The following is a 25,530-nucleotide window of genomic DNA, read 5'->3' on the forward strand; positions in this document are numbered from 1 at the left end:
ACAGAAAGTATCATTTATGATCTCCACCAGGCTTTTGTGCTTTAACTTAAATTGTTACTGCAAAGGAAGATCTTTATTGATTTCAATGATAGAGAGAGAGGTTTGTTGGGGACACACGCACGCACGCACGCACGCACTGAAGAAAAGTGATGGGCTTTCCAAAAGATAACCTCTTCTTTCAGGTTACCACAAGAGTTATTCTTTTTTTCCCCTTTTTCAGGAGAAACCTATTAACCAGCCACTTCCTCTTGTAATTGAGTTCAAGGGTTGAGAATAGGCTCAACTTAGAACTCAAAACCTGTCTTCAAAGGGGATCTTCTAGCAGGAGCCCTGCATCCTCCAACACCATCCCTGCTGTAAACTGACTTCTCTCCCTCTCTCTTTCTCTCTCTCCAGAGGGAAAGACAATAGTCTATTTTCCCCACAACATCACTGCAATTAACACCTACTTGTGAAGTCTCCATAGGCACTCTTCAAAGTTTCTCTTTAAGTCACTGTGGGCATGATGTCTCTGCTTATGCATAGCTCTTGAATTTTAAATGAGATGTCTTTTATGAAATGCTAATGTCTGTTTGTGAAGTGTACCCAAACTAAACCCCCACAAACTATCCCTTTTTAAGATATTTTTATGATCCCAATCTGTAACACCAATGTTGTCCAAACTTTTTGAGATTGGAATTAGGTTTCTGTTGTTTTCATGTACTTAATGTGCTGCAAGGTGAACATTTGTAGTGATAATAAATTGCATGCAAAATTTATTTAATTCCATGCTCAAAAATTCTGCAAATAAGGTCATTGAAAACGTTGAAACGGGTCTGGAGTCTGCTACAATGAAGGTTAAAGTCCGCATCCCGACCAAGGCTGAAGAACCTGGGGCATCAGTGGCTTATGAGATATGTGGTTGGGATGTCTTCTTTGTTTTAAACTCATCCCAAGCCTCAACCTATCCATACACACTTGGACCCAAAGCCCTTCCCTTATCATCTGGCCAAATCAAAGTCATTTTTAAAAAAAGGCCCAGGTCGATTCTCCATTTGTCTGGCCCATATCCCTTAGCAGGATGTCAGAAAAATAGCTACCAGATGAGACAGTCAAGATCGTTTTCTTGCTCATAAATGTGAAGCTATTCAGCTATGAGCTCCATGTCAGCACTCAACAGAACAGTCCTATTCCTCCTCTTCTCCTTTCCTTGAGGGGCAGGTTTTTCAAATTGAATGTAGTGAGTGTATAGAATGAACTAGAGCTGAGAGTTATTAAAGCCATTCAGAATGGCATATTCCATAACTACTCCAAAAAAACATTTCCCTAACATCCACCATCCCAGACAGTCCACACCAAAGCCTCTTCTTACAGAATGTTACGGAAAGTAATTCAAAATCAATTGTTTTCTCCAATTCTTTGTCGATTTCTTCACTTCCATCATACCACTTTCCCACTCACCTTTCATGCTGGTGCCAAGAGCGAGCGGTACAAACCTTGGTTCAGTGTGGCAAAATGAACAATCTCCCAACCCTCTATTTCCCTTTACTCTAATTTATTACAGTGGCAGATTGATGGACTTGTTGTACTTTCTTTGGCATTCCTTATTTTATATCGAATACTTGATATCTGCACACTGTTTATCATCCACCTCCACTCATTTTGTGACTCATCCTTCTAAAAAATGTTGGCCCTTGTTTAGAATCTTCTATTAATGCCACATCTGCTAAATTCATCAGAGGTCAAAATGGGCACACATTAAATTGTAGTTCGAAGGAAAGCACCTGTGATTTTTTTTTTCAGTACTCACTGCTGCATTGCCATGTCAGCAAAGGTTATTTTCAAGTTCTGGAGTGAGGTTCTGACTAAAACCTTTTTGATTAAGTTGAGAGTCCAACCAATTAAACCAGTTGTGCATTTGTAATGGAAAAACCCAACACCCAACCCCAACCAACCAATTTTCCCCTGCAACCGCTGCAACCGTGTCTGCCTGTCCCGCATTGGACTTGTCAGCCACAAACGAGCCTGCAGCTGACGTGGACATTTACCCCTCCATAAATCTTCGTCCGCGAAGCCAAGCCAAAGAAAGAACAGGTTATACCTCTCTTATCCAGTGTTCTGTGGTCTGACAAGTTTGAATCTGCCATCATGAGTACAAACTCCTACAGACAGTGCAGGACTCGAACCCCAGTCTCAGTCGCTGGTGCTGTAAAAGTGTTGCTCTAACTGCTACACTAACCCTTCCACCCCACAGTATTATTTCCTGTTTTAAGCTTTGTTCTATAAGGGTCAATTTCTGTTTTCCACCATTTTCTGTGGTCTGGCAATGACCAGGTCCCAACATTGCCAGATTAAAGAGGTTTAACCTATATATGAAAAAATGTCAAACTGAATACAAATACCTAATGTTTAATATTATTATCTGGATAATGTACTAATTCGTAGAGTGCATTACTTTTAATGTATTCTGATGGTCACCATCTGTAGCCGACTCTTTGAAAACCACCTTAAATTGTGGTCCTAAATTGTGATCATTTCAAATAGTTCAGGAGCGATCTCACAGCTGAATTGCCCCTCATCTCATATTCTGCAGCAATGTCAAATATAAACACACAAGCTTTCAGCACACTTCACTGGTGTTTGATACAGCTAAAGTGTTAAAACCTTGACAAGACCAAGAGACAGATGCCGGTGTTTCCATTAGTCTGCTATTGCATAAAATTGTTTAAATTTTTTTTAAACCCTTGAAATTACATCCAAATGATGGCTAGGTGAAATAGACCTAATTATGTAGTAGTTGAAAAAGATTCACAATTTTTTCTGTGAGAAAGGCTTGTGTTCTCATTTTGCTATCCTTTTTCCTGCCAAGCTACACCCCACCGCACATCTGTTATATTCTACCTTTATTTTTGTCCGTTTCCCTGCTCCCAGTGAAGCACTCCTAGCTTATTAGGTTAGGAAGGGGCCGGGGCAGATGTATGCAGATGGGGCTGAATTAATAGTAGTAAAGGGGAAGCCACATTTTCTGAAGAAGGAGGGCATCTCAAATGTCCTGGAATAGAAAGTCTCATTCTGGGAGCAGAAGTGGCCGAGGTGTAGGAATTGAGAGAAAGAAATAGAATCCTTACAGAAGGCCAGGTGAAAAGAGGTGTAGTCAAGGTTACTATGGCACTCAATGGGTTTATAAAATATGTCTGTAGATCGTTGAAATGGAGAAAGTAAGATCAAGGGAGGGGAGAGAATTACTGGAGATGGACCAAGTGCTTTTTAGGATAGGGTGGGAGTTGGTCATAAAGTTGATGAGCTCATCATGGGTTCAGGAGGCAGCACCAATGTAGTTGCCAATATTAGTAGAGAAAAAGTTGTGGAGCCTTGCCCATATAGGCTTGCAGCTTGGATTGATCCACAGAAGCCAATAAAAAGATAGGCATAGCTGGGGCTCATGGCTACTTCTTTGATTTGGAGAAAGAGGGAGGAGCCGAATTTGAGTCTTCTTGTTGGATAGTATTTAATTCATTGTGAATGTCTTTCCACAGGAATCAGGTGACTTGCCTGTCAGTTTCCATTGATGGAACATTGCTAATTTCAGGATCACATGATGAAACAGTGAGATTATGGGACATTCCAAGTAAGCAGTGTCTAAGGACAGTTAATCATAAAGGTGAGACTAGAAAATTTGTTAATGAAAATAAGATTATTGTCATATACCCAATGTAAATACACACTGAAATTCTTACTTGCTGCAACAAAACAGGTATGTTTGTTTAAAACATAAACTATATTAGTATACATCATTTGTAAAAATTTAATAAATATGAAGGATAAATAGATAATAATATCCAGTTACAATTGGTGCACAAATAAAAGTTCAGTAAATGGTGCATTTGTGCAGATAGGTCTTTTGTGTTTCTGGAGTAGTGTAGAATAGTAAGTGAAAGTTCAGGAGCCTGATAGCCATTTGCGGGGTAAAAAAAACCATTCTTGAACATTGTGGGCATCGAAGGTAGCAGTAAGAAGGGGTGACCAGGTCATGATCTCCATGAGTTTAACACTGTCGTACATCTGAGCTGCATGAGTAAGTTATGGGATCCACTTGTGCTTACTCCCACAAGTTCTGTCATGTTCCATTACTCCATCATGATCACCTTTGATCATGGGGCACCAAATTGAAGAAACCTAGTCTTGGCAGGAAATGCTCCCAACTTTTCATACTTACAATTTGCATTTCATTACTATAATATAGTGCCTTGTTTCAACAAAAAGGCTGCAAAACAACAGCAATCTAATCTTTTAAATATTAATAATTCTCCAATAAATATTCTGATGAGCCATCTTGTACATTTTGCATTCAGAACATAACATAAATGGATTGACTGAAGTTTCAGTTTTGGTCATTTGCTTAATTGTCTGGAAACTAGGAAGCATATTTTAAGTTATGAATCATATCACAAAATGCTAGAATTAGTCAGATTAGGCAATAGAATGATTCAAGTTGATTGTTTTCATTAGAACTGATTTTAAATGAAAATGGTTTTCTTGTTGCCTTCACTACTTAAATTTAAAGTCAGAAGAATTCAAAATCATTCGTGCATCATGGTCTTGCAACCACTATGGAATAATAAGTGGAGAATATTTTGCAATTTAGAATCCCTTGAGGAACAGGGAATGTTCCTGCTGGATTTCTCTCCATTGTCCAGGACTGTTATTTCTCATTGCTTTGCATTTTCATTGCATTATCCATTGGACAATCACAAAAATCCTCCTCAGTGAAGCAAACTTTCGTTGTATAGTGAGGGTGCTCATCATTTAGGCAATTCCACAGGACAAATCAAGTCTTAAGTCAACTATTATGATGACCTTCTAGATCCAATGGAAAATGCAGTTTTGACACCCACTAGTCAGTTACATATGATGTGCGTCTTTGGGGACTGAAAGAACTCACTGGGCTTTTTCCAGATAAGACAGCAATGCAGCAGGTCAAGAAGGTGACATAAAGCCACCTTTTCAATGCAATTAGGTATGAGCATTCGCCTTGCCAGTAATGCCCACAATTCAGAAATGAATAGATATAGAAGATTTTATTGCTCCTGAATATTAGTGAATTTCTACTGAGTACTCAGAAGCAGACTTGCTGGAAAATGCTAACAGTTCCAAACCAGTATTTACTCATGTAAATGTCAAGCTATTTGGGTCTTTGTGCAAATTCAGTAGTCCTGATCTTACTGTTATAAGAAGGTGCAGCCTGTCACAAAAAGAAAGCTTTGACCATTCAGAACTCATAATTGTTAAGTACTACTTGCATGAAGTGTGATACATGAAGAATGCATCAGATAATGGTTGAGGAACATATAGCCCTGACAAAAATATAAACTGATTTAAAAACTCTCCACTTGTACTCTTTTTCTAACGTGTGCAAGATTCTCAAGGATAATGTTTCATATTGATTGTCCTTAAAATTTCCCAACACTGACATCAACCTGTAGTTACCTGCTGTATTTCTGTTGCCTTTATAAATAAAGGAACAACATTAATGATCTTCTTGCCTTTCTGGTACCTCACCCGTGGCTAATAAGAATGCAAAAAGTTCCTGCAATTTCAAACTTTATTTTCCATAGCATTCTGGGTAGATCTCACCCAAATGTGGGAATCAACTCTTTTGAATGTGAGCATCTTAATGAGAGATACAATGGATTCCGCAGATATTGACATTTTGCCTCATGTGAATGTGATCTGTGCTTGAATCCTGTATTCAAGATTCCTTTCTTATTATCTAATAAAAGAAATGCATTATTACATGGAATTTACTTTCATCTGCCATAAGGCAGACAGATTCGTCATCGACAGAAATTGCTTGAAGTCCCTCTTATGGTCAGAGAAAGAGAAGCAAAAGAGAGTCCCCTCAGAATCCCCAAGTGTCAATGGATTCACCTCCAGCGGTGCCACATTCTTTGCAACCACTCAGTCCATTCTAAACCATCGACAGCCTGAGCTTCAGATACTAACCACTGACATGATCCGGAAAGCTTCAGAGCCTTCGATACCCTCTCACATTCCAGCTCCAACATCTGGTATCACTTCAGTCAGTCTCCAGCAGTCTGCCACCTGGTGCAAATCCTTGACCGCAGTTGCCACAGCCTGTGTGGGTTCCTCTCCTCGTCGTTAACAGCCCGCTGTCTGTGTGTTTTTTAGCCGCAGAACCCCTCACGGTTTTTCACTGCATAGTAACAGCAAGATGATTTCCTCATAAACTAGTCCATTTCAGCAACGGCTGGGCACCCCAGTCACATAAGGTGACCTTGTACTGTGCTCCATTAATCCTTCCATTAATGACATAGTCACGTAACAGAGGCTTCAAGAAGTGTTACTGTTGAAGTTGCCAAGAGCGACACAACTGCTTTGCTGTCCTTGCTGCATGCTTGATAAAATACTTGCACTGAATTGATAATCTCTCTCTTTTTCATCTTTGTAAATGGAATAATTATACTTGTAGAGTAATTACTCTCCTTGAATATTCTGGAATAAATATGCCCTGCAAAACGTGAGCTGCAAAGTAATATTATCTTAATTCAGATGCTCATTCTTTTTTCATATTTTTTAAAATAGACTCTTAAAGTAAAACTCTTGCCTGCAACTTTAAAAAAAAACCCTTTCTCTTGTGCATTCCTATTTACCTGAGTTAGTGTAAAGTCTTGGATTACATTTGTGAGAACATGTACTCTGGTACCTTTCCTCTGAGCTTTGCAGGGGTGCAATTCCTGACATTGGGTGCCAGCTTCAAGTGGCTGCTTTTCTGCAAGAACCAAGCTGGGGCGCATGGGCTGGTTTGTGGACTGAAGGAAGTACTAACTTCAAGATACACAGGTCAAGGCAGTATCCATTTGGGCGGTGAATGAAATTCACCCCACGTGGAGAATGTGTAAACAGCTAATATTCCTTATGAGCCTATTGATTACTATGACTGAGTTTTCAACATCTCACTTTTTGTAAGGATTCAGTTCCATTCTCCTAGTTGATCTGTCTCCAACTATGAACATTCGAATATGTTTTCCTCTTTGCTTGATTTTGGAACATCTTGATTAATTCTGAGCATCTGATCACCTGTTGTTTGAATTCTCTGATCTCTGCCTCCTTCACTTTTAATGAGCTCAATATAAGTTCAATGAACAACTCCTAAACTCATCAACTTTTGAGGAGGCATGTTACAGCTTTCCAATTTCAACACTGAGTTCAATACTATTTATATTTGATTGTCAGGATCTGGTTGAGCTGGCAAGACTAGCAGTTTTTGCCAATTTCTCATTTCTAACTGTCCTTGGAAGGAGTGACTTTCTAGATGAATTCTCGGGTATTTAAGATCAACCAGATTGGAGATCTGGAGACCTATGTAGGGCAGATAAGGTTGGCAGGTTTCATGTGAACTAGTTAGACCAGTGGTTCTCAACCTTTTTCATTCCACTCACATACCTCTTTAAGTATTGCCTATGCCATAGGTCACACATGTCAAACTCAGGCCCGCGGGCCAAATTTGGCCCATGATATAGTTATATTTGGCCCACAAGATCATATCAAATGTATTAGAGCTGGCCCGCTGGCCGACACACCAATATAGCGCATGCACAGCTAATACTACAAATCCCAGAATGCTTTGCAAATGCGTTGCCGTCAGCCCGCTAATCGCCCCCACCTCCTCTCTTTACTTTCATTCGCATCTGCGACCTGTCGCCCAACTCACATGTAATAAACCCCTTACGAAAAATGGCCAAACGAAAGAAAGAAAACAGGACCTTTCAAGACAGGAGGGAGGAAAACTCTGACCCCAGAGTTTGATGAACTTGCATCTAAGAAGAGATGCCAAGTATCTGGTTTAGACCCAGGTGCATCAGAATAAATCACAGTGTAGCAAGCTAAGCTTGGATTCATATTTTCTTTGGTTAACTTTGGACTGTTCATAGTTGAAAGATTGGATTTTCATTTTTTTGACTTGTTGGCTTGTGAAAAATAAACATTTAAAAGGAGCTTAAAGGCTATAGAGAAATATTATTTATTGAATATTTTATTTCTCATTTGTTAATGCTTCTTCTGGAAAGAGTTTAACCAAAACTATTATTAAACATTTATTTTAATAAGAAAAAGTTCATCATTACATATGTTGAAAGAAGAGAAAACATGCAGATGTTGTTGAAAATTTTCAATAAATATTTAGTTTGGCCCACGACTTAGTCCAAGTTTTTAATTTTGGCCCTCTGTGAATTTGAGTTTGACACCCCTGCCATAGGTGCTCTGTGATTAGTAAGGGACTGCTTAAGGTGGTTTGTGGGTGGAAAGAAAAAGTTTGAAAACCACTGTTTTAATTGTACCTAATTGACTTGTTATGTGCACGGTTTCAGAACTCCAGAGGAAATGGGCCAATGACAATTTTTCTCAAGCCAAATATTTCAGTAACAATTGGGTCTGGAGCAGTGATTCTCAACCATCCCTTCCCACCCATATCCCACCTTAAGCAATCCCTTACTCATCACTGAGCACTTATGGCATAGGTATTACTTAAAGTGGGATGTGAGTGGGGAAGAAAAAGATTGAGAACCACTGAGTTAGGTATTTACATTTCAATAGTTTTATTGTCATCACAATTATTGACTAATTTTGTTTTCAATTCTAGATAATTAACACATTTTAAATTCCACATGCTGTGAAATGGCATTTGAGCTCGGATTTCAGAATTATTAGTGCAGACCTCTAATTTACAAGTCCATCAAATTAACCTCTGCACCCTACCATGTTAATTCAGATAATGATTCTGTTCCTCCCATTTTAATCTGCTCTAGACAAAATTTTTTTTTATTGTCCAGCAACTGCCACCTTTTGTCTTGGACCATTTGTTCATTTTGTAATTAATCTCTCTGCTGTCTGAATTTTTTAAGCTCTTTGCTTTTCCCAGTTCTGAAAGTCCAGTTAATTGTAGCTAGTGCTCTAAATTCAGTCAATTCAGCACAAGGCTAACTCTGTGCTTTTTTTGGGGGTGGGGGGGGGGGGGGGAATGTCATCCTGATCAGAGATTCATTGTGTGGATTAGGTTTAATTTTCACTGTTGACATCAATGTTAACAAATTATTATGCAAATCTGTTCCATACTAAATACAAGGTCAGTTATCAAAATAATTACAATCGACCAAAGCACACTTGGGATTAGTTAATGATTTAGAAATACACTAGAATGCATTCCTATGGGAGAATAGCATTCTTGAAGCGGCAATCTATTGGAATAGGATGTCAACTCAAGTCTGGCTGTCTTCCCATGGCACAATTGTAGAAGTTCATTGGAATGTTTTTCTTATGAAACTCAGAGTAAGTAGTTGTTTATCTCATTGTTAAGAGACATTGCAAATTGGATATAGTATCTACCTGCAAAGCAGATATGACAGCACTCCAAAGTTAAATGATTTAAAAAAAACTAAGAGAAGTTAAGGCGATGAAATATACCTGGGCTTTTGTCCTTTCAATGTGTTGCACTGAGAATATTCTCTGACTGGTGGTTATCACTTGTATCAGTTTTCTTTTTTACCCAGATTATTTTGTCTGATGAAATGGTTGGAAATCTTTGTAAAATTATCTGAAACTTCTCTCTGAGATTTTAAGAAAATGAGAACAAAACTGAAACTGTGAGGCTGGAATATCTTGCATTATTCATTACTATCATGAGACACTCACAAATGCTGCTGAAACCCACAGAGAAACAAATTGAAAATGTTGTCTATTCCAAGGTTGGTCCTAATGCTTTAATTAAAACCCATTCTACACTTTTATGTTGTCTCTTTTTTGGTGTTCTGCTTCATCCATCAACGTCTGGATGCTTTATTCTTTTCCATGTTGGTGATTTCTATTGACACTTGTTGACTGGGCGCCTCCACTGGCCTATTTCTTTCTATTTTCTTTGAAGTTTGACTTTGTTCCCATTGTGATCCATCTCGCCCATGAAAGGCAGATCCATCTCGCCCATGAAAGGCAGATCCGTCTCGCCCATGAAAGGCAGATCCGTCTCGCCCATGAAAGGCAGATCCGTCTCGCCCATGAAAGGCAGATCCGTCTCGCCCATGAAAGGCAGATCCGTCTCGCCCATGAAAGGCAGATCCGTCGCCCATGAAAGGCAGATCCGTCTCGCCCATGAAAGGCAGATCCGTCTCGCCCATGAAAGGCAGATCCGTCTCGCCCATGAAAGGCAGATCCGTCTCGCCCATGAAAGGCAGATCCGTCTCGCCCATGAAAGGCAGATCCGTCTCGCCCATGAAAGGCAGATCCGTCTCGCCCATGAAAGGCAGATGCATTTTATTTTATGTATGATTAATTTGTCCCATCACAAAAAATTAAAAACACCATCTCTGAAGTAAATTTTGGTAGTCAGCTGACTCAACACAACTTTATTTCAGTAGCATTGTTTCTAAGAGAGTTGTAATTGAAAATAACCCCTGGAAAGGTTTCACCATTTTCTGTTGTTTCATATTTCTAAGTGTAATTTTAGTTCTATTAATTTTCATGTTTTTCTATCACATGCCCCATGCATGTGTCCTACAGTCAATGTGCTGCTGTTGTATGCGCTTTAGACTCACATTGATACAAACGTGGTCATGCTGCATTCAGATATAATGGCTTTTCTGTCTGAATATTCAACATTGTGCGATTTTCAGCAAACATTCCCACTTATTTTGTGATTGAAGGTTATCGATCAGCTCTGGTTCAAGAAAAGTTAAATGTGGCTATGAGCTGTGCCTTGAACCACTGAAGTCTTTCTAGTAATTCTATTGGGAAGGGAGTTCCAGCATTTAGATCCAGTGTGATGAAAAAACAGCATCAGGATCGTATGAATTGAATGGGAACCCGCAGATTATGGCAGTCCCTCTCGTTGGAAGTCCCTGTTTTGGAAGGTACTGTTGGTGTCGTCTAGCTGAATTACTGTGGGTGCATTTTTGGAGCTGATGCATACTGCAGCCACTACACTGGTGGCTAAGGTGTTGGATGGAGTGCCAGTCAAATATGCTGATTTGTCATGAATGATGTTGAGCTTCTTAAGAGATGTTGGAGATACACTCATCCAGACGAGTGACAGGCATTCCATTCTGTTCCTGATACGGATGGCTAAAAGGTTTTGGGGTGTCGGAAGTGATTTGCACACTGCAGGAAACCTAGCCTCTGACCTACACTCACAGTCATTATAATGGCTGTTACAGTTGAGTTTCTAGTGACTGGGGCCATGCAAGATATTGGGGGACTTGAGTTATAGTATTGCTATTGAATATTAAGGGGAAATGGTTTTATTTTTATGGTGCAAGTGTTACTTGTCACTTACCAGTCACTAGTATTAGTGCAACCATGGAAGAGTTAATCTCTTGATAGCCATTCACTTCCATTTTATCAAGCTCTTTGGCTCCACACTTGATTAAGTGCACCTTGGTGTCAAGAACAGTCACTCTAGTGGAACTCAACTATTTGGCCAACGAACATGGCTGTGATGAGGCTGAAACCAAGAGGTCCTGGTGAAATCCAAACTAAATACCACTGCGCTTCATGACAATTTCCATCACCTTGCTAATCATTCTGTGTAGACTAATTAGGCAGTAAACTCCTCAGTCTGGAAGATTTCAAGATTTGTGCATCATTTCATGATGTGTGTCAAGTAACCTCATCATTTTACTTTCTCTTGCACAGATTGGAAATGGCCTGTCAGTTGTGCAGCACCTACATACAGGAATTATTAATTCTGACACAAGACATTGGGTTTTATGGTCATGCATTTGGTGCCAGGTGTTCTGTAATTCTAATGATGCTGATGGTTAGTTCACAACACTTCAATCTGATGCACATCTGTAGCAGATTTTAATGTAGCAGCAAGCTCGCAGGCTTTTTAAATCATCCAAACACATTGTATTTGGGCAGATAATTCGAGACTGTGAATCAAAATTGGTCAGAAGTAAATTCAGGAAATTCTTCTTTGGCTTGGCTTCGCGGACGAAGATTTATGGAGGGGTATGTCCACGACTGCTGCAGGCTCGTTGGTGACTGACAAGTCCGATGTGGGACAGGCAGGCACGGTTGCAGCGGTTGCAGGGGAAAATTGGTTGGTTGGGGTTGGGTGTTGGGTTTTTCCTCCTTTGTCTTTTGTCAGTGAGGTGGGCTCTGCGGTCTTCTTCAAAGGAGGCTGCAGCCCGCCAAACTGTGAGGCGCCAAGATGCACGGTTGGAGGTGATATTAGCCCACTGGCAGTGGTCAATGTGGCAGGCACCAAGAGATTTCTCTAAGGAGTCCTTGTACCTCTTCTTTGGTGCACCTCTGTCTCGGTGGCCAGTGGAGAGCTTGCCATAGAACACGATCTTGGGAAGGCGATGGACCTCCATTCTGGAGAAGTGACCCACCCAGCGCAGTTGGGTCTTCAGCAGCGTGGATTCGATGCTGTCGGCCTCTGCCAGCTCAAGTACTTCGATGTTGGTGATGAAGTCATTCCAATGAATGTTGAGGATGGAGCGGAGACAGCGCTGATGGAAGCGTTCTAGGAGCCGTAAGTGATGCCGGTAGAGGACCCATGATTCGGAGCCGAACAGGAGCGTGGGTATGACAATGGCTCTGAAAACGCTGATCTTTGTGTGTTTCTTCAGGTGATTGTTTTTCCAGACTCTTTTGTGTAGTCTTCCAAAGGCGCTATTTGCCTTGGCGAGTCTGTTGTCTATCTCTTTGTCGATCTTTGCATCAGATGAAATGGTGCAGCTGAGGTAGGTAAACTGGTTGACCGTTTTGAGTTTTGTGTGCCCGATGGAGATGTGGGGGGGCTGGTAGTCATGGTGGGGAGCTGGCTGATGGAGGACCTCAATTTTCTTCAGGCTGACTTCCAGGCCAAACATTTTGGCAGTTTCTGCAAAACAGGACGTCATGCACTGGAGAGCTGGCTCTGAATGGGCAACTAAAGCGGCATCGTCTGCAAAGAGTGGTTCACGGACAAGTTGCTCTTGTGTCTTGGTGTGAGCTTGCAGGCGCCTCAGATTGAAGAGACTGCCATCCGTGCGGTACCGGATGTAAACAGTGTCTTCATTGTTGAGGTCTTTCATGGCTTGTTTCAGCATCATGCTGAAGAAGATAGTAAAGAGGGTTGGTGCGAGGACGCAGCCTTCCTTCACGCCGTTGTCAGAGGAGAAGGGTTCGGAGAGCTCATTGCTGTATCTGACCCGACCTTGTTGGTTTTCGTGCAGTTGGATAACCATGTTGAGGAACTTGGGGGGGGCATCTGAGGCGCTCTAGTATTTGCCAAAGTCCTTTCCTGCTCACGGTGTCAAAGGCTTTGGTGAGGTCAACAAATTAATTCCCCATATAATGCATCACTCGGTGATGCTTTAATAGAGCTTGCTTTTTCATTAAAGAACTCGAGCTTATATTACTGAGAAAGTCAGATCCTCTGGATATCCCAAAGTATTTGTTGTCAAAATATTTGCCCCAACAAAGCCTAATGAGCAGAAAAAAATATCATGTGATCTACTGAAATGGTATTTATAGATAAATAATTAAGCCAGCTAGGCAAACTCCTAGTCCAGATTCTTCAGCTATCAATTTGAAAAACACCATCTCCAATTGTGCTCACCATTCCTCCCTCCCTCCCTACCTCCCTCCCAGTCCCAACATGGTGCTGAAATGTCATCCTGGATATTAATATAGAAGGAACATTGAGCGACAGCCTTTTGACTCTTTCTTAAATCTTATTACTGAGTCACGACTGGTACCATGCAGCTTATTACATCCTCTCATATAAAGATTACCCAATCTTTAGATGTTTATTATCTTGGCTTTTGCACAACAGAGGTCCATTTAAATGTTCAAATTAAACAACTGTCCAAGAGACTAATTTTTTATCAAAGTTGAATATAAACCCCCCGCCCCCCCCCCCCCCAAATCTTTGAGATCTCCCAGTGACGCCTGAACTGCAAAAAAAAAGTAATCTTCTCAAGAGGGGGAATAAAAAGAACGGATCTGATCACAGCAAAGAACAAGTTTTATTCAAAAGCAAGCAAGTAAATAAGTTGATGAAAACTCATTGGCCTGAAACATTAAGATTTGTTTTTTTTCTGCTCAGAAGCTGCCTGATCGGTTTATGTTTTTCCAGCATTTTGTTCTTATTTAAGAAAATAATCAGTAACGCACGTTAGGAAGTTGCTTTCATACTAATTTCATTTCTGATGTATTTAATCTGACATTTGTAAGTTGGAATTCACTTGGAACTTAATGAAGCTCTCTGGTTCTTAGCTGGATGTCTCATTTACCATGCTCCAAATGTTGTTAAAAGTTGCTACATTTGGGTCACTGCTGACATTTTAATAGAATGATTACTGATGGTATGGCAAAGCAATCTATTGCCTGAGCTGTGAGCCCTGTTGTCACCAATTTTATTTACAGCGAGTGGGGCAACTTCTGTTTCATTATTATTTATCCATTATTTTGAGAGATAATTTGATCTGTCTTAATTTTTTAATAATTCCGGAATATCTTTGGTTTGAGCTAATAGTGTTCCCTAGCATGTTTCCTAGCTCTTTAACCCTGTGTTGCAGTTGACAGAATTGCAACAACTATTTGTCTTTTGGAGCAAAAGGGGAAATAAGTATTATCCAAATAGGTTCTAGGCTACAGATGTTTAAAATCAAATAGTTGTTTCATACAGAAAGGACGTACATGTTAAATGGTAGGGCTCTGAGGAGTGCAGTAGATTGGATGAATCTGGGAATGCAGATACATAATTCCCTGAAAGTGAAAAGGTCGCAAGTAGATTGGGTTGTAAATAAAGATGATAATATTGGTCTTATTGCATATTGGTCTTAATAAATCAAAGAATTAAGTCTAGGAGTTGGGATGTTATGAGTAAAGTTGTGTAATACATTGAAGAGGCCAAATTTGGCGTATTGTGTGCAGTTTTGGTCACACAACTACAGGAAAGATATCAATAAGATAGAAAGAGTGCAGAGAAGGTTTACTAGGATGTTGCCTGGTCTTCAGGAACTGAGTTACAGGGGAAGGTGAAACAGGTTAGGACTTATCCCCTGCAGCGTAGAAGAAAGATGAGAGCTTTGATAGAGGTATTTAAAATTATGAGGGAGATAAGGAGTAAATGCAAGTAGGCTTTATCCACTGAGGATAAATGAAATACAAACCAGAGGACATAGGTTAAGGGAGAAAGGGGGAAAGTTTAAGGGGAATACAAGGGGGATCTTCTTCACACAGAGTGATGGGAATCTGGAAAGAACTGCCAGATGAAGTGGTGAATGCAGGTTCAGTTTTAACATTTAAGAAGAATTTGGACATGTACATGGATGGGAGGTTTATGGAGGGCTATGGATGGGTGCAGGTCATTGGGAGTGGTCAGAATATGAGCTCAGCATAGAAGGGCTAAAGAAGCTTGTTTCTGTGCTGTAATGTTCTACGTAAATTCATATCAATTTGCGAAATTTTAGATTTATTATCATCACTAACTGACATACAGTGGAAAGCTTTATTTTGCATGCATTCAAGGGCTAGCAAAGAGATATCCTTGCAAAAAAAAAGGAGAAAAATTAAGGAAAGAAGGAAAGTCCCTTCAGAGACTAAGTGGTTGAAGATCACATTGTCTCCTCTGTAGTTGCCTCCATAGATGCTGTTGTTAACACTACTTTTAGCCTTTGTTCCTGAATGCTGAATAGCCCTCTGCATCCATCTTCCTGCTGTCCATCCCCTTGCCTTTGGTCCCAACTCAAAAGCTGGCTGGCAGGAGGCCTGATCTCCGTCACACTTCTTCAACCCTTGGGAGGTGGGAACCTTGTTTTCCATCACTTTACAATATCAATAACTCATCTCTCCCAAGTTGATCTATTCTCCATTTGTAAAGTAGTCACTTTATTGTCATTTTTTATAATGTAGATTAAATACGCAATTTCACTCATTCTATTTCAGTAGCTGTTTAAAACATTTTTTAAATACATTTCAGGATCTGGGGATCACTAGCATGGACATTTATTGCATTCTTGAACAACTTCTCCTGATATAGGAACACCCACATTGGCAGCTGATTTGGTGTGTATGGATTTTAGTAAGGCAGTTGACAAGGCCCTCCATGAAAGACTTGTTCAGAAAGTCATGAGGCTTGGGATCCAAGGAACCCTTGGCTGTGTGGAAACAGAATTGGCTTGCCTATAGAAAGCAGATAGTAGTAGTGGGCAGAAAATATTCTGCCTGAAGGTCGGTGTCTAGTGGAGTTATGCAGGGATCTATTCTGAGCCCTCTGCTGTGATTTTTATAAATGGCACAGACAAAGAAGTAGAGGGATGGGTCAGTAAATTTGCAGATGACACGAATGTTGGAAACATTGCAGATAATAAGGAAGGTTATCATAGGTTATGGTATATGCAGGATATACAGAAGGATGCAGAGTGGTGCAGAAAAGTGACAGATGGAGTACTGTCCGGATAGGTGCCAAGTGATGAATTTTGGTAGGTCAGAATTTATTGTTATGAACAAGTCATGAAATTTGTTGGTTTGCGGCAGCATCTCAGTGCAAACATTTATTTCAGCCACCTTAAAAACAAAACAGTGCATGTAAAAGTCAAGATAAAGCAGTCTCTGGTTCAGGAATCTGATGGCAGAAAGGAAGAAGCTGTCTTTTGCTGCTGAGTGCTTTTCAGGCTCCTGTACCTTTTTCCTGATGGTAGCAAGTGAAGAGGGCATGGGCTGGATGATGGGGGTCCTTGATAGAGGCTGCTTTCTCAAGACACTACCTCTTGTAGATGACCTCATTGGAGTGAGAACTGGTCCCCATGATGTTGCAGGCCGAGTTAACAACCCTCTGGAGCTTTTTTTGTTGTCCTGAGCATTGGCACCCGTTTGTCATGTTTATTGTTTCCTGAACTTCATACTAATTAGCATCTGGGTTGAATGAGTTCAAATTACAATATATTCATTTTAAAATTTAAAATTAATAATTGTTGAAGTTGACTGTGTACTGATGATCCCGGTTTGGATATTTTATCTTGGATTAATAATTAAAAGTTTTGAGTTTAGATCCTGTTGTGTTGGGAAGAGTGTCAGGTTCGGTGGGTTCACAGAGACGAGTCTGGACACAAGAGTTACAATCACACGTAACTTTAATCAACACATGGGAGAATGTTAAACGGTACTCGATTATTATTTCACTTGAGCAACGACATTCACCTCAGACCTAGGTTAGATTTTGACAATGAACCATACTTGAGACACACACATGCACGCACACGAGTACACATACTACAAACAGGGACTCTTACACACACCTGGTTCCTGTATCAATGGGTGTGGCTCAGCTTTAATGTAGTGCACACCTTACCCGTGACACTTCCAGCTATGTCTACAGTAGTGACCTGGCATGGACCAATATCTGGGGCTTGTATCACGAAGCAGAGAGACAGACAATGTGCTGTGCATTGGTGTTATATACAGTGCTAATCTGTGCTTCTAGCCAATAGTGACCCTAGGTGATTCAAATTGGCCAATGGCAAGGTGTGAACTAATGGGTGGTCAGAGTCCAACCTTGATTGACAGGTAATGTGACTTCCAAATATGTTTCAGTCGGGGAGGACATGTAACCACCCGCAATACATGCATTCCAGTCAGGCAGGGTGGCCATGTTTCCTCCACACAATAGATTTCACCAGGGTAGCTGAGGATCTTAAACTCAAAATATTGAAGTGCCATTTGGTTTATGGATGGGGGAAACCTGCTGATTATAAATCATATGATTCCAAACTCAGCAATGTCTTTGTTTATTAACCACTCCTATGAAATAGACTTGCTTGACAGTTGGTCCAAGGTTAATTAACATTGCACCATAAAGGTTACTTTAATCCCATGAGTGAGCAAATTTTGAAAAAAGATGATTACCTGCTTTAAGGGCTTGTACAGGTTGATACAGCCAGAAGACATAGAACTGAACTCCAGAAAGAACTGATAATCTCAGAAGTAGAGCGAACACTAAAGGAATAATGGAAGCTATGGGGAGCAATTCATTTTCTAGAACATGAACTATTCAAATGTTAAGGCTGCAAGCTCATTCATTTAATACTGAGCTTTGGAGACAAATAAAATGTGGGGGAAAAAATCTGAAATAGGTTTTCTTACCCGACACTCATCAATAAATAACTTTATTCAAACTGTTCTTAATCATCTCAGAAAAGTACAGTCACAGGTTAAAAAAAATTACTTAAACTTTTTCAGGTGTTGATGGACATGTATTTTCAGAATCTGTAGCTTTTTTTTTGAACTGATATTTTTTCCTCTCTTCACTATTGGAATTGCTTAACACATGGCTGGTAATAATGAACCAATGTAATTATGAAATATTCAGTGCAAGAATTCATTCATTTTGGTGTATATCTGTTCTTGCTCTCTCGCCATTGCCCTCTTCTTCATTTTCATCCTTTCTGTATCACATTTCCTCTTTTACTTTCTTTTTCTCCATATCTAGTGATCTGGGAATCCCTCATTGGAATTCAGGAAGCCAGCATCAGATATGTTTTTATGTAATGGTATTAATGTTTTCTCCAACTATAAAGTTTTCCATGTTTTCCATAACTAGCAACACCTTTCTGATGAGGGGGAAAAATGTAGCTTGGATCAGGGAATTGTATTTAGTTGAGAAATTAATTGTGACCTGACTCTTATACAGATGAACATTTTTCCAGAAATCAATAAATCTTCCTACTGATGATTCAAAACACTGATAAATAGTGAATAGATTTTCAGTACCTTGTGTTAAGTGTGATCCATTTTAATAACTACTCATGTTTATTCCCAGGACCAGTGACAAATGCCTTTCTGATGATTGCTTCAGCAAACATGTTTAATCCTGACTGCAGACCCAGCACAAATCTTCCAAAATTTAGTAGACATGTTCACAGCTCTGAGATCACAGAAAATGAAGAAGGATGTGCAATAACTCTTAGTCTTCAGCATGGCCAGAAGGTAGGATTTTACATTGTTTTGTACTTTGGTGTAAACATTCCAGAGTGATATTGCACAACATTGGACTGACTGCAATGTACAATGTCTTATACTCAGACATTGTGCTTTTCTTTATGTATTTCTACCAGAAAGAAAGCCAGCCAATTAATGCTGGGTAAATTTTCTATCACCTTAAAAGTAGAAATATCATCTACTGGTAAATTACAGACATTTTTGACAAAACAATTAAACAGATCCATCTACACCAGTTATACTCTGCCCTTAAAATGAAATGCCTTCAATATAATGTAATAACATATGAAAGATATAAAACGCTGTCTTTCATTTCTGTATTGGAGCTGGTTACCTGGGCTATTATCCATCTATACTTTTCTGTCTCCACAGATACTGCCTGAGGATCTTTCTTTTGATTCTCTAGCCAAAGATGCCCTCTGACTTGCTACTTTCAACGTTTTTTTGGATACTCAGTATCCATAGTAGTTTTTCACAGTTAGACTTGTATGCACACTTATTCCTCTTGGCCATAATTTGGCTTTCAGCAGGGAATATCCACACCAAATTCTCTTCTTCGATCTTTGCCATGATCGAGTTCCATGGAACAAGTCCTCCCTGGTACTGTACCATTCTCTGTGCGTGTCCACCAATCACTTTATTCACCCGACTGGAATTACCGTGGACATTTGTTCTCTTTCTGTCTCATGGGCCTCCCTTCTGGCGATCCACAGCCTCTTTCACGATCTATTTTTATAGTTAAATGAATATATTATCAAACAACTTAACTAAGATTAATTGAGTTAAGTATCACAGAGCTAATTAATAGTAACGGTAAAGGATGCATTATTGGAATGTAGTACTACCTTTATAATGTACCATACACAAAATTCTTTAACTTTTCTCTACTCTAAGGCAGACATAGAGTCACCACTTTGTCCAGCACCCCTCACTGAAACCTACAGCACTTGGTGTTTCTAGACGGTCTCCCCTCCAAGTACTGACCAGTCCTGAGCTTGCTTAGCTTCCAGGATCGATCTCAGGCGTATTCAGGCTATTTGGTGCTGTTGCTTCTCACCAACTCTTATTCTACATCATTTCCACATTCAGTCCCCACTTCATGTTACTTAAGCTGAACCACATAATATTTGTGCATCACGTTCAGTCTACCTCTGAAAATCAATTATTATAACTTCAACCTTCTATCTTCATTAACTACTTGACCTACCTAATCACAATTTTTTTTTCCTCCAAGCCAAAGCAGTTCATTTTAAACTCTGCACCCTGTTTCTCTTGCCCGCATGTCTACGCGCTTAACGTGCCAGCACTTGGCTTTGACAAAGACAAAGGAGGAAAAACCCAACCCCAACCAACAAATTTTCCCCTGCAACCGCTGCAACCGTGTCTGCCTGTCCCGCATCGGACTTGTCAGCCACAAACGAGCCTGCAGCTGACGTGGACATTTACCCCTCCATAAATCTTCGTCCGCGAAGCCAAGCCAAAGATATCAATGCAAGGGTCACCACTCCAAAGCAACGAAAGACAGAGTTCAAAATAAAAGATTTAAAGTAGGCGCTGCATTAGACTGAAAGAGCAGAAGACACCACTGCTTATACATTTTAGGCTGGTTTAGCATTTGGGTTATTTAGCAATTCCCATTTATTTTTCAAATGCACGCAATATTCCAGATTATTATTAACTGTGCCAGACGCGACCTCATATTGCTGATCCTGCAGCAAAGCACTGGCAAGCAGTTCCTATTTTCAGTTTTGCCAATTTTCAAAGCAACAAGGTTAGAAAATGTGTTGCATTTTGATGCCTTTGTGTAAACAATACGATTGAAATACTGCATCAAATAGCAACTTAATAGTTATCAGGATTTTTTTCTCGGGTATCAAGTTTTTTAAAGAGTGATTGGTGCCAAGAAACATTATTGCTTAATCAGGTTAACTAAAGCAAGGTAAATGTTTTGTTTACTTTGTATCAAGGTTCAATGCAAAATATTGAATTTTCAGCAAAAAAAGGTTATGAAAATAAAAGCTTCAATTTAATGTCTTGCTAGCTGAGGTTCTGTGTTTCTGGAGGTTACTGTTTCAGAAAGGGTCTGAAGATTAAATGCACTTATGGAATTGGTTAGTTGTACCCCATTTGTTATTGTGATAGCTCAGATTAGTAATTCTCATTCTTTCTGATCTCATATTTAATGTTTCTCCAAGACTGCCTACTTGCTTGCCAGCCTTTCTTTATAAATTCACGGCTTGATCTCTGAGCATCCATGTGCACACTGATCCACATTGATCCCAAATGTCCTGATTTAAAAATTTTCATAGAGTACAACAGCACATAAACAGGCCCCTTTGGCCCTTCTAAAATGGGCAGAACTATTTTTTTGCCTGGTCCCACTGAGCTGCACCCAGTCCATAGCCCTCCATACCTCTTCCATTCATGTACCTGTCCAAATTCTTTTTAAATGTTAAAATTGAGCCTGCATTCATCACCCTCAGCTGGCAGCTTGTTCCACACTCCCACCACTCTCTGTGTGAAGAAGTTCCCCCTAAACTTTTCACCTTGTCTTCTCACCTACCCTCAGTGGAAAAAGCCTATCTACGTTTACTCTGTCTATCCCCATAATTTTAAATACCTCTATCAAATCTTCCCTCATTCTTCTATATCCAGGGAATAAAGTCCTAACCTATTGTAACTCAGTTCCTGAATCCCAGGCAACATCCTAGTAAATCTCTGAACTCTTTCTATCTTACTGATATTTTTCCTGTAGTTAGGTGACCAAAACTGCACACAATGCTCCAAATTTTCCCTCACCAATGTCTTATACAATTGTACCATAACATCTCAACTCCTATACTCAATACTTTGATTTATGAAGGCCAATATGCCAAAAGCTCTCTTTACAGCCTTATCCATCTATGATGCCATTTTCAGGGATTTATGTATCTGTGTTCCCTGATCCCTCTGTTCTACCGCACTTCTCAGAGCCCTACCATTCACTGTGTATGCCCTTTCTTGGTTTGTCCTTCCAAAATGCAACACCTCACACTTGTCTGCATTAAATTCCATCTGCCATTTTTCAGCCCATTTTTCCAGCTAGTCCAGTTCCCTCTGCAACTTTGTTGTCCACAACTCCTCCAATCTTAGTGCCATCTGCAAACTTGCTGATCCAATTTACCACATTATCATCCAGATCATTGATAGAGATGACAAACCACAATAGTCCCAACACCAATCCCTCAGGCCTCCAGTCTGAGAAGAAATCATGCACCACTACTCTCTGGCTTCTTCTGTCCAGCCATTGTCGAATCCAATTTAATACTTTACCATGAATACCTAGCATCTGAACCTTCCTGACTAATCTCTCATGTGGGACCTTGTCAAAGGCCTTACTGAAGTCCATGTAGATAACATCCATAGCCTTTTCTTCATCAAGCTCCTCGGTAAACTCCACAAGATTAGTTAAACATGATCTGCCACGTTGACTATCCCTAATCAGTTTCTGGCTATCCAAAATAATTGTATATCTGATGTCTTGGAACACCTGTGCTTCATTGCTTCTTCTCGAGGCTTACAATCCTTCCAAATCTCGGTGCTGCTTTAGGTTCGGACTGTTGTGCATTCCAAATTCAAGTTCACGTTAACTTTTATTTGACTGTACATATACATATGCAACACAGTGAAACAGCATTTCTCTGGACCATAGTGCACACACAGACACATGGTTCACCCGACACACATGTGACATGTATACAGTGCAATACAAAATAAATGTACATGAAAATAATTTTTTGGGTTTCTTGGATTGTTCGGCAGTCTCACCGCTTGTGGGAAGAAGCTGTTTCCCAGCTTGGCCGTCCTGGTTTTTGTACTCTTGTACCTTTTCCTTGAAGGTAGTGCCTCGAAGATACTGCGGGCTGAATGATATGGGTCCTCAGTTATGCTCTAACCTCACTTTAAGCACTGCTCCCTATAGATATTGTCAGTAGAGGAAAGGGAGACTCAAGTGATCTTCTCAGAAATTTTAATCACCTACTGACTTCACATCTGATGCTTTGTATCTACCTTACCACACTATGATGCCACCAGCCAGGGCACTCTCTATTGTGCTCCTGTTGTTAGGATGTGGTTAGGCCGGGAACCTTGCCTTCCTCAAACTCCTTAGGAAGTGCTGCCTATTAATGAGGAGGTTTTGTGGGTCCAGGATAGGTCGTCCTTCAAATGGAGACTAAGGAATTCTGTGCTCCCCACTCTCTCTTCGACAGAGCCATTAATGTGTAGTGGGGAGTGGTCCTTCATCCTCCTGAAGTCCACAGTCATCTCCTTTGTCTTGTCCACGTTGAGACTCGGGTTGTTGCTCTTGCAATACTGTACAAGCCTTTCAATGACCTCTCTAAGCTGACTCATGATTGTTGCCGATTGAGTCACCCACAAACTTCATGATTCTGATAGAGCTGAGCCTGGCAGTACAATCGTGAATTCGCAATATGAGCAGGAGTGAGCTGAGCATGCAGCCCTGAGGTGTGCTACTGCTCAGTGTGATGGGGCCTGAGGTTTTGCTGCCAAACCGGATAGACTATGATAGACAATCAAGAAGTCTAGGATCTATTTACAGAGAGGGGTACTGAGTCCCAGCATGAACAGTTTATCCACCAGCCTCTGCTGTACAAATTTTTATAACTGGCTATTGAAAGGTATCGTAGGTTTACTAAGCAATAACAGAGATAAAGAGGCAAACGTTTTGGCCTTTATTGCAAGAGGATTTGAGTACATGTAGGGGGAATCGGTCCAATTCTGTATGGTCACCATGATCTGGAGTATTGCGGTCCAATCTTTTTTTAAGGAAGGATATACTTACAACGGAAGAAGTGCTACAAGGATTCACTTTTTTTTGGGTTGATGGGTTTATTGAATAAAAGATTGGGGTGATTCGGAGATCACTCTTGTTCAAGGTTTTGAAATAGTTTGGCAGTATAGATGAAGTATTGTTATTCCCTTGCCCAGTGTGTCTTGAATCAAGTTGCAGTCTCAAAATGGGCTTTGCCATGTAGTTGAGAATCTTAACTACCATCCCACACTCTGATGCATCCAGCCATGGCACTCTCTATTGTGCTCCTGTAGAATGTCAGAATTTTTGCCCAAGAGTACTGGTTTGGTCACTGATTTAATTGAGGCAAAGAATTAGATTTTTAAATGTTAAGGGAATGAAAGAATATAGGGTTAGCACAGTGAAGCAACATTGAAGCAAAAGATTAGTCATCATCAGATTAGTTCATTTTTGCTTAAATTCCTTACATGTGAGGCTGCCTAGGCTATAAGTACTAGAAACCCCTCCATTAACCTGTGCTGTTCTCCCAGTTTCACTTTGCCAATCTTATATTAAGGCAGTAAAAGGAAATTGTTCTTTGATTATTTATCTCTGGTGAATGACAAGATGGAGGCGCTGCTGTAATGACAGCTCTAATACTTGTCTGCACCTGGGAAGAATGGGGGGATGGAGCCATACTCTTCCATCACTTCTTCATACTGCCTGGCAATCACACTTGATAGCCCCGAATGATGGTGTGGGAGGAGATCTGAGTGCAAGTGTAGCATATCCTGTAGGTGAGGGAGTGATTGATGGGAAGGGATGAGTGGACAAGGGTGTCTCAGAGGGAGCAGTCCCCGTGGAGAGGGGAAGATGTTTCTTGTAGGTGGCAGAGGCTGCAGAGAATGTTGGATGCAGAGGTTGGTGAGGACAAGGGGAATCCTGCCCTTGTTGCGTCTTGGGGCAGAAGGGGCCAGGGTGGATGTGCAGGAAATCAAGGAAATGCAGGAGGAGCTTCGATCCCTTAACACTTAATTTAGTTTTTGAAAGCTTGTAGGTTTTGATGAAAGGAAGAAGAATAGAGATGGACTTCAGTTTTTGCGGCTCTGGAGTTGTTTACTGACGTTAAATTCTTTTTATATCTATTCAATTGCTGACTTCAGAGACTTCAATAGTTATTTCTTTCTTTATGGGACAAAGGTTCCTATCGTGGTAGGAATTCTAGTTGTGGAACTCTAAACTACAGAAGTATGTACTGATAGTTTTATTTAGCAAGGTGTAATGTTAAGGAACACCACGGTGGCATCGACTCCTGCATCGAAATGCGCATTCATTTTGTGGGTTCATGTCCTGCAAAGATGTAAAACCCTACAAACAAGTAATATTGCAACTTCAATCTGGCCTTCCACATACTGTTAGTGAGACATATAGTAGGAGCAATGTAATAGACCTCCAATGTTGGAAAAACCAGTCAGACATCCAACATTTGATCACCATTTAGTGACCCACTGGGATGAGAGCATGCACATATCGATGAGGGAAGTAATGACCACTGTGAGATTTGAGGCTAACAAAATGAAAGTAACCACAAAGTCCTGGTGGCAGAGGGGTGTCCTGGGGATTGTGGCCCAAAAACAGCTTGTGTGGAGTGTTAAATGAAAATGTAAGGTTTTAAATCAATTTTATTGTGTTTTTCTTGTAGCGCTTCACAATTTAAATGAATATCCAATCCATTACAAATCCAGTACATGGACAAA

At 40.3% G+C, this 25,530-nt stretch overlaps 1 protein-coding gene across 2 annotated transcripts in view; it reads left to right on the forward strand.

The window, feature by feature from the left end:
- Positions 1-25,530, forward strand: part of wdr18 (WD repeat domain 18) — a 209,788-nt gene that overhangs the window by 174,217 nt on the left and 10,041 nt on the right. For both annotated transcript variants that reach the window (XM_069928005.1, XM_069928004.1), the window contains 2 exons: positions 3,516-3,640; positions 18,803-18,969. In XM_069928005.1, coding sequence (XP_069784106.1) covers positions 3,516-3,640; positions 18,803-18,969 — 292 coding nt within the window. The remainder of the gene's footprint in view (positions 1-3,515; positions 3,641-18,802; positions 18,970-25,530) is intronic.

This window comes from Narcine bancroftii, chromosome 3, assembly GCF_036971445.1.
Source record: "Narcine bancroftii isolate sNarBan1 chromosome 3, sNarBan1.hap1, whole genome shotgun sequence".
Taxonomy (NCBI): domain Eukaryota; kingdom Metazoa; phylum Chordata; class Chondrichthyes; order Torpediniformes; family Narcinidae; genus Narcine; species Narcine bancroftii.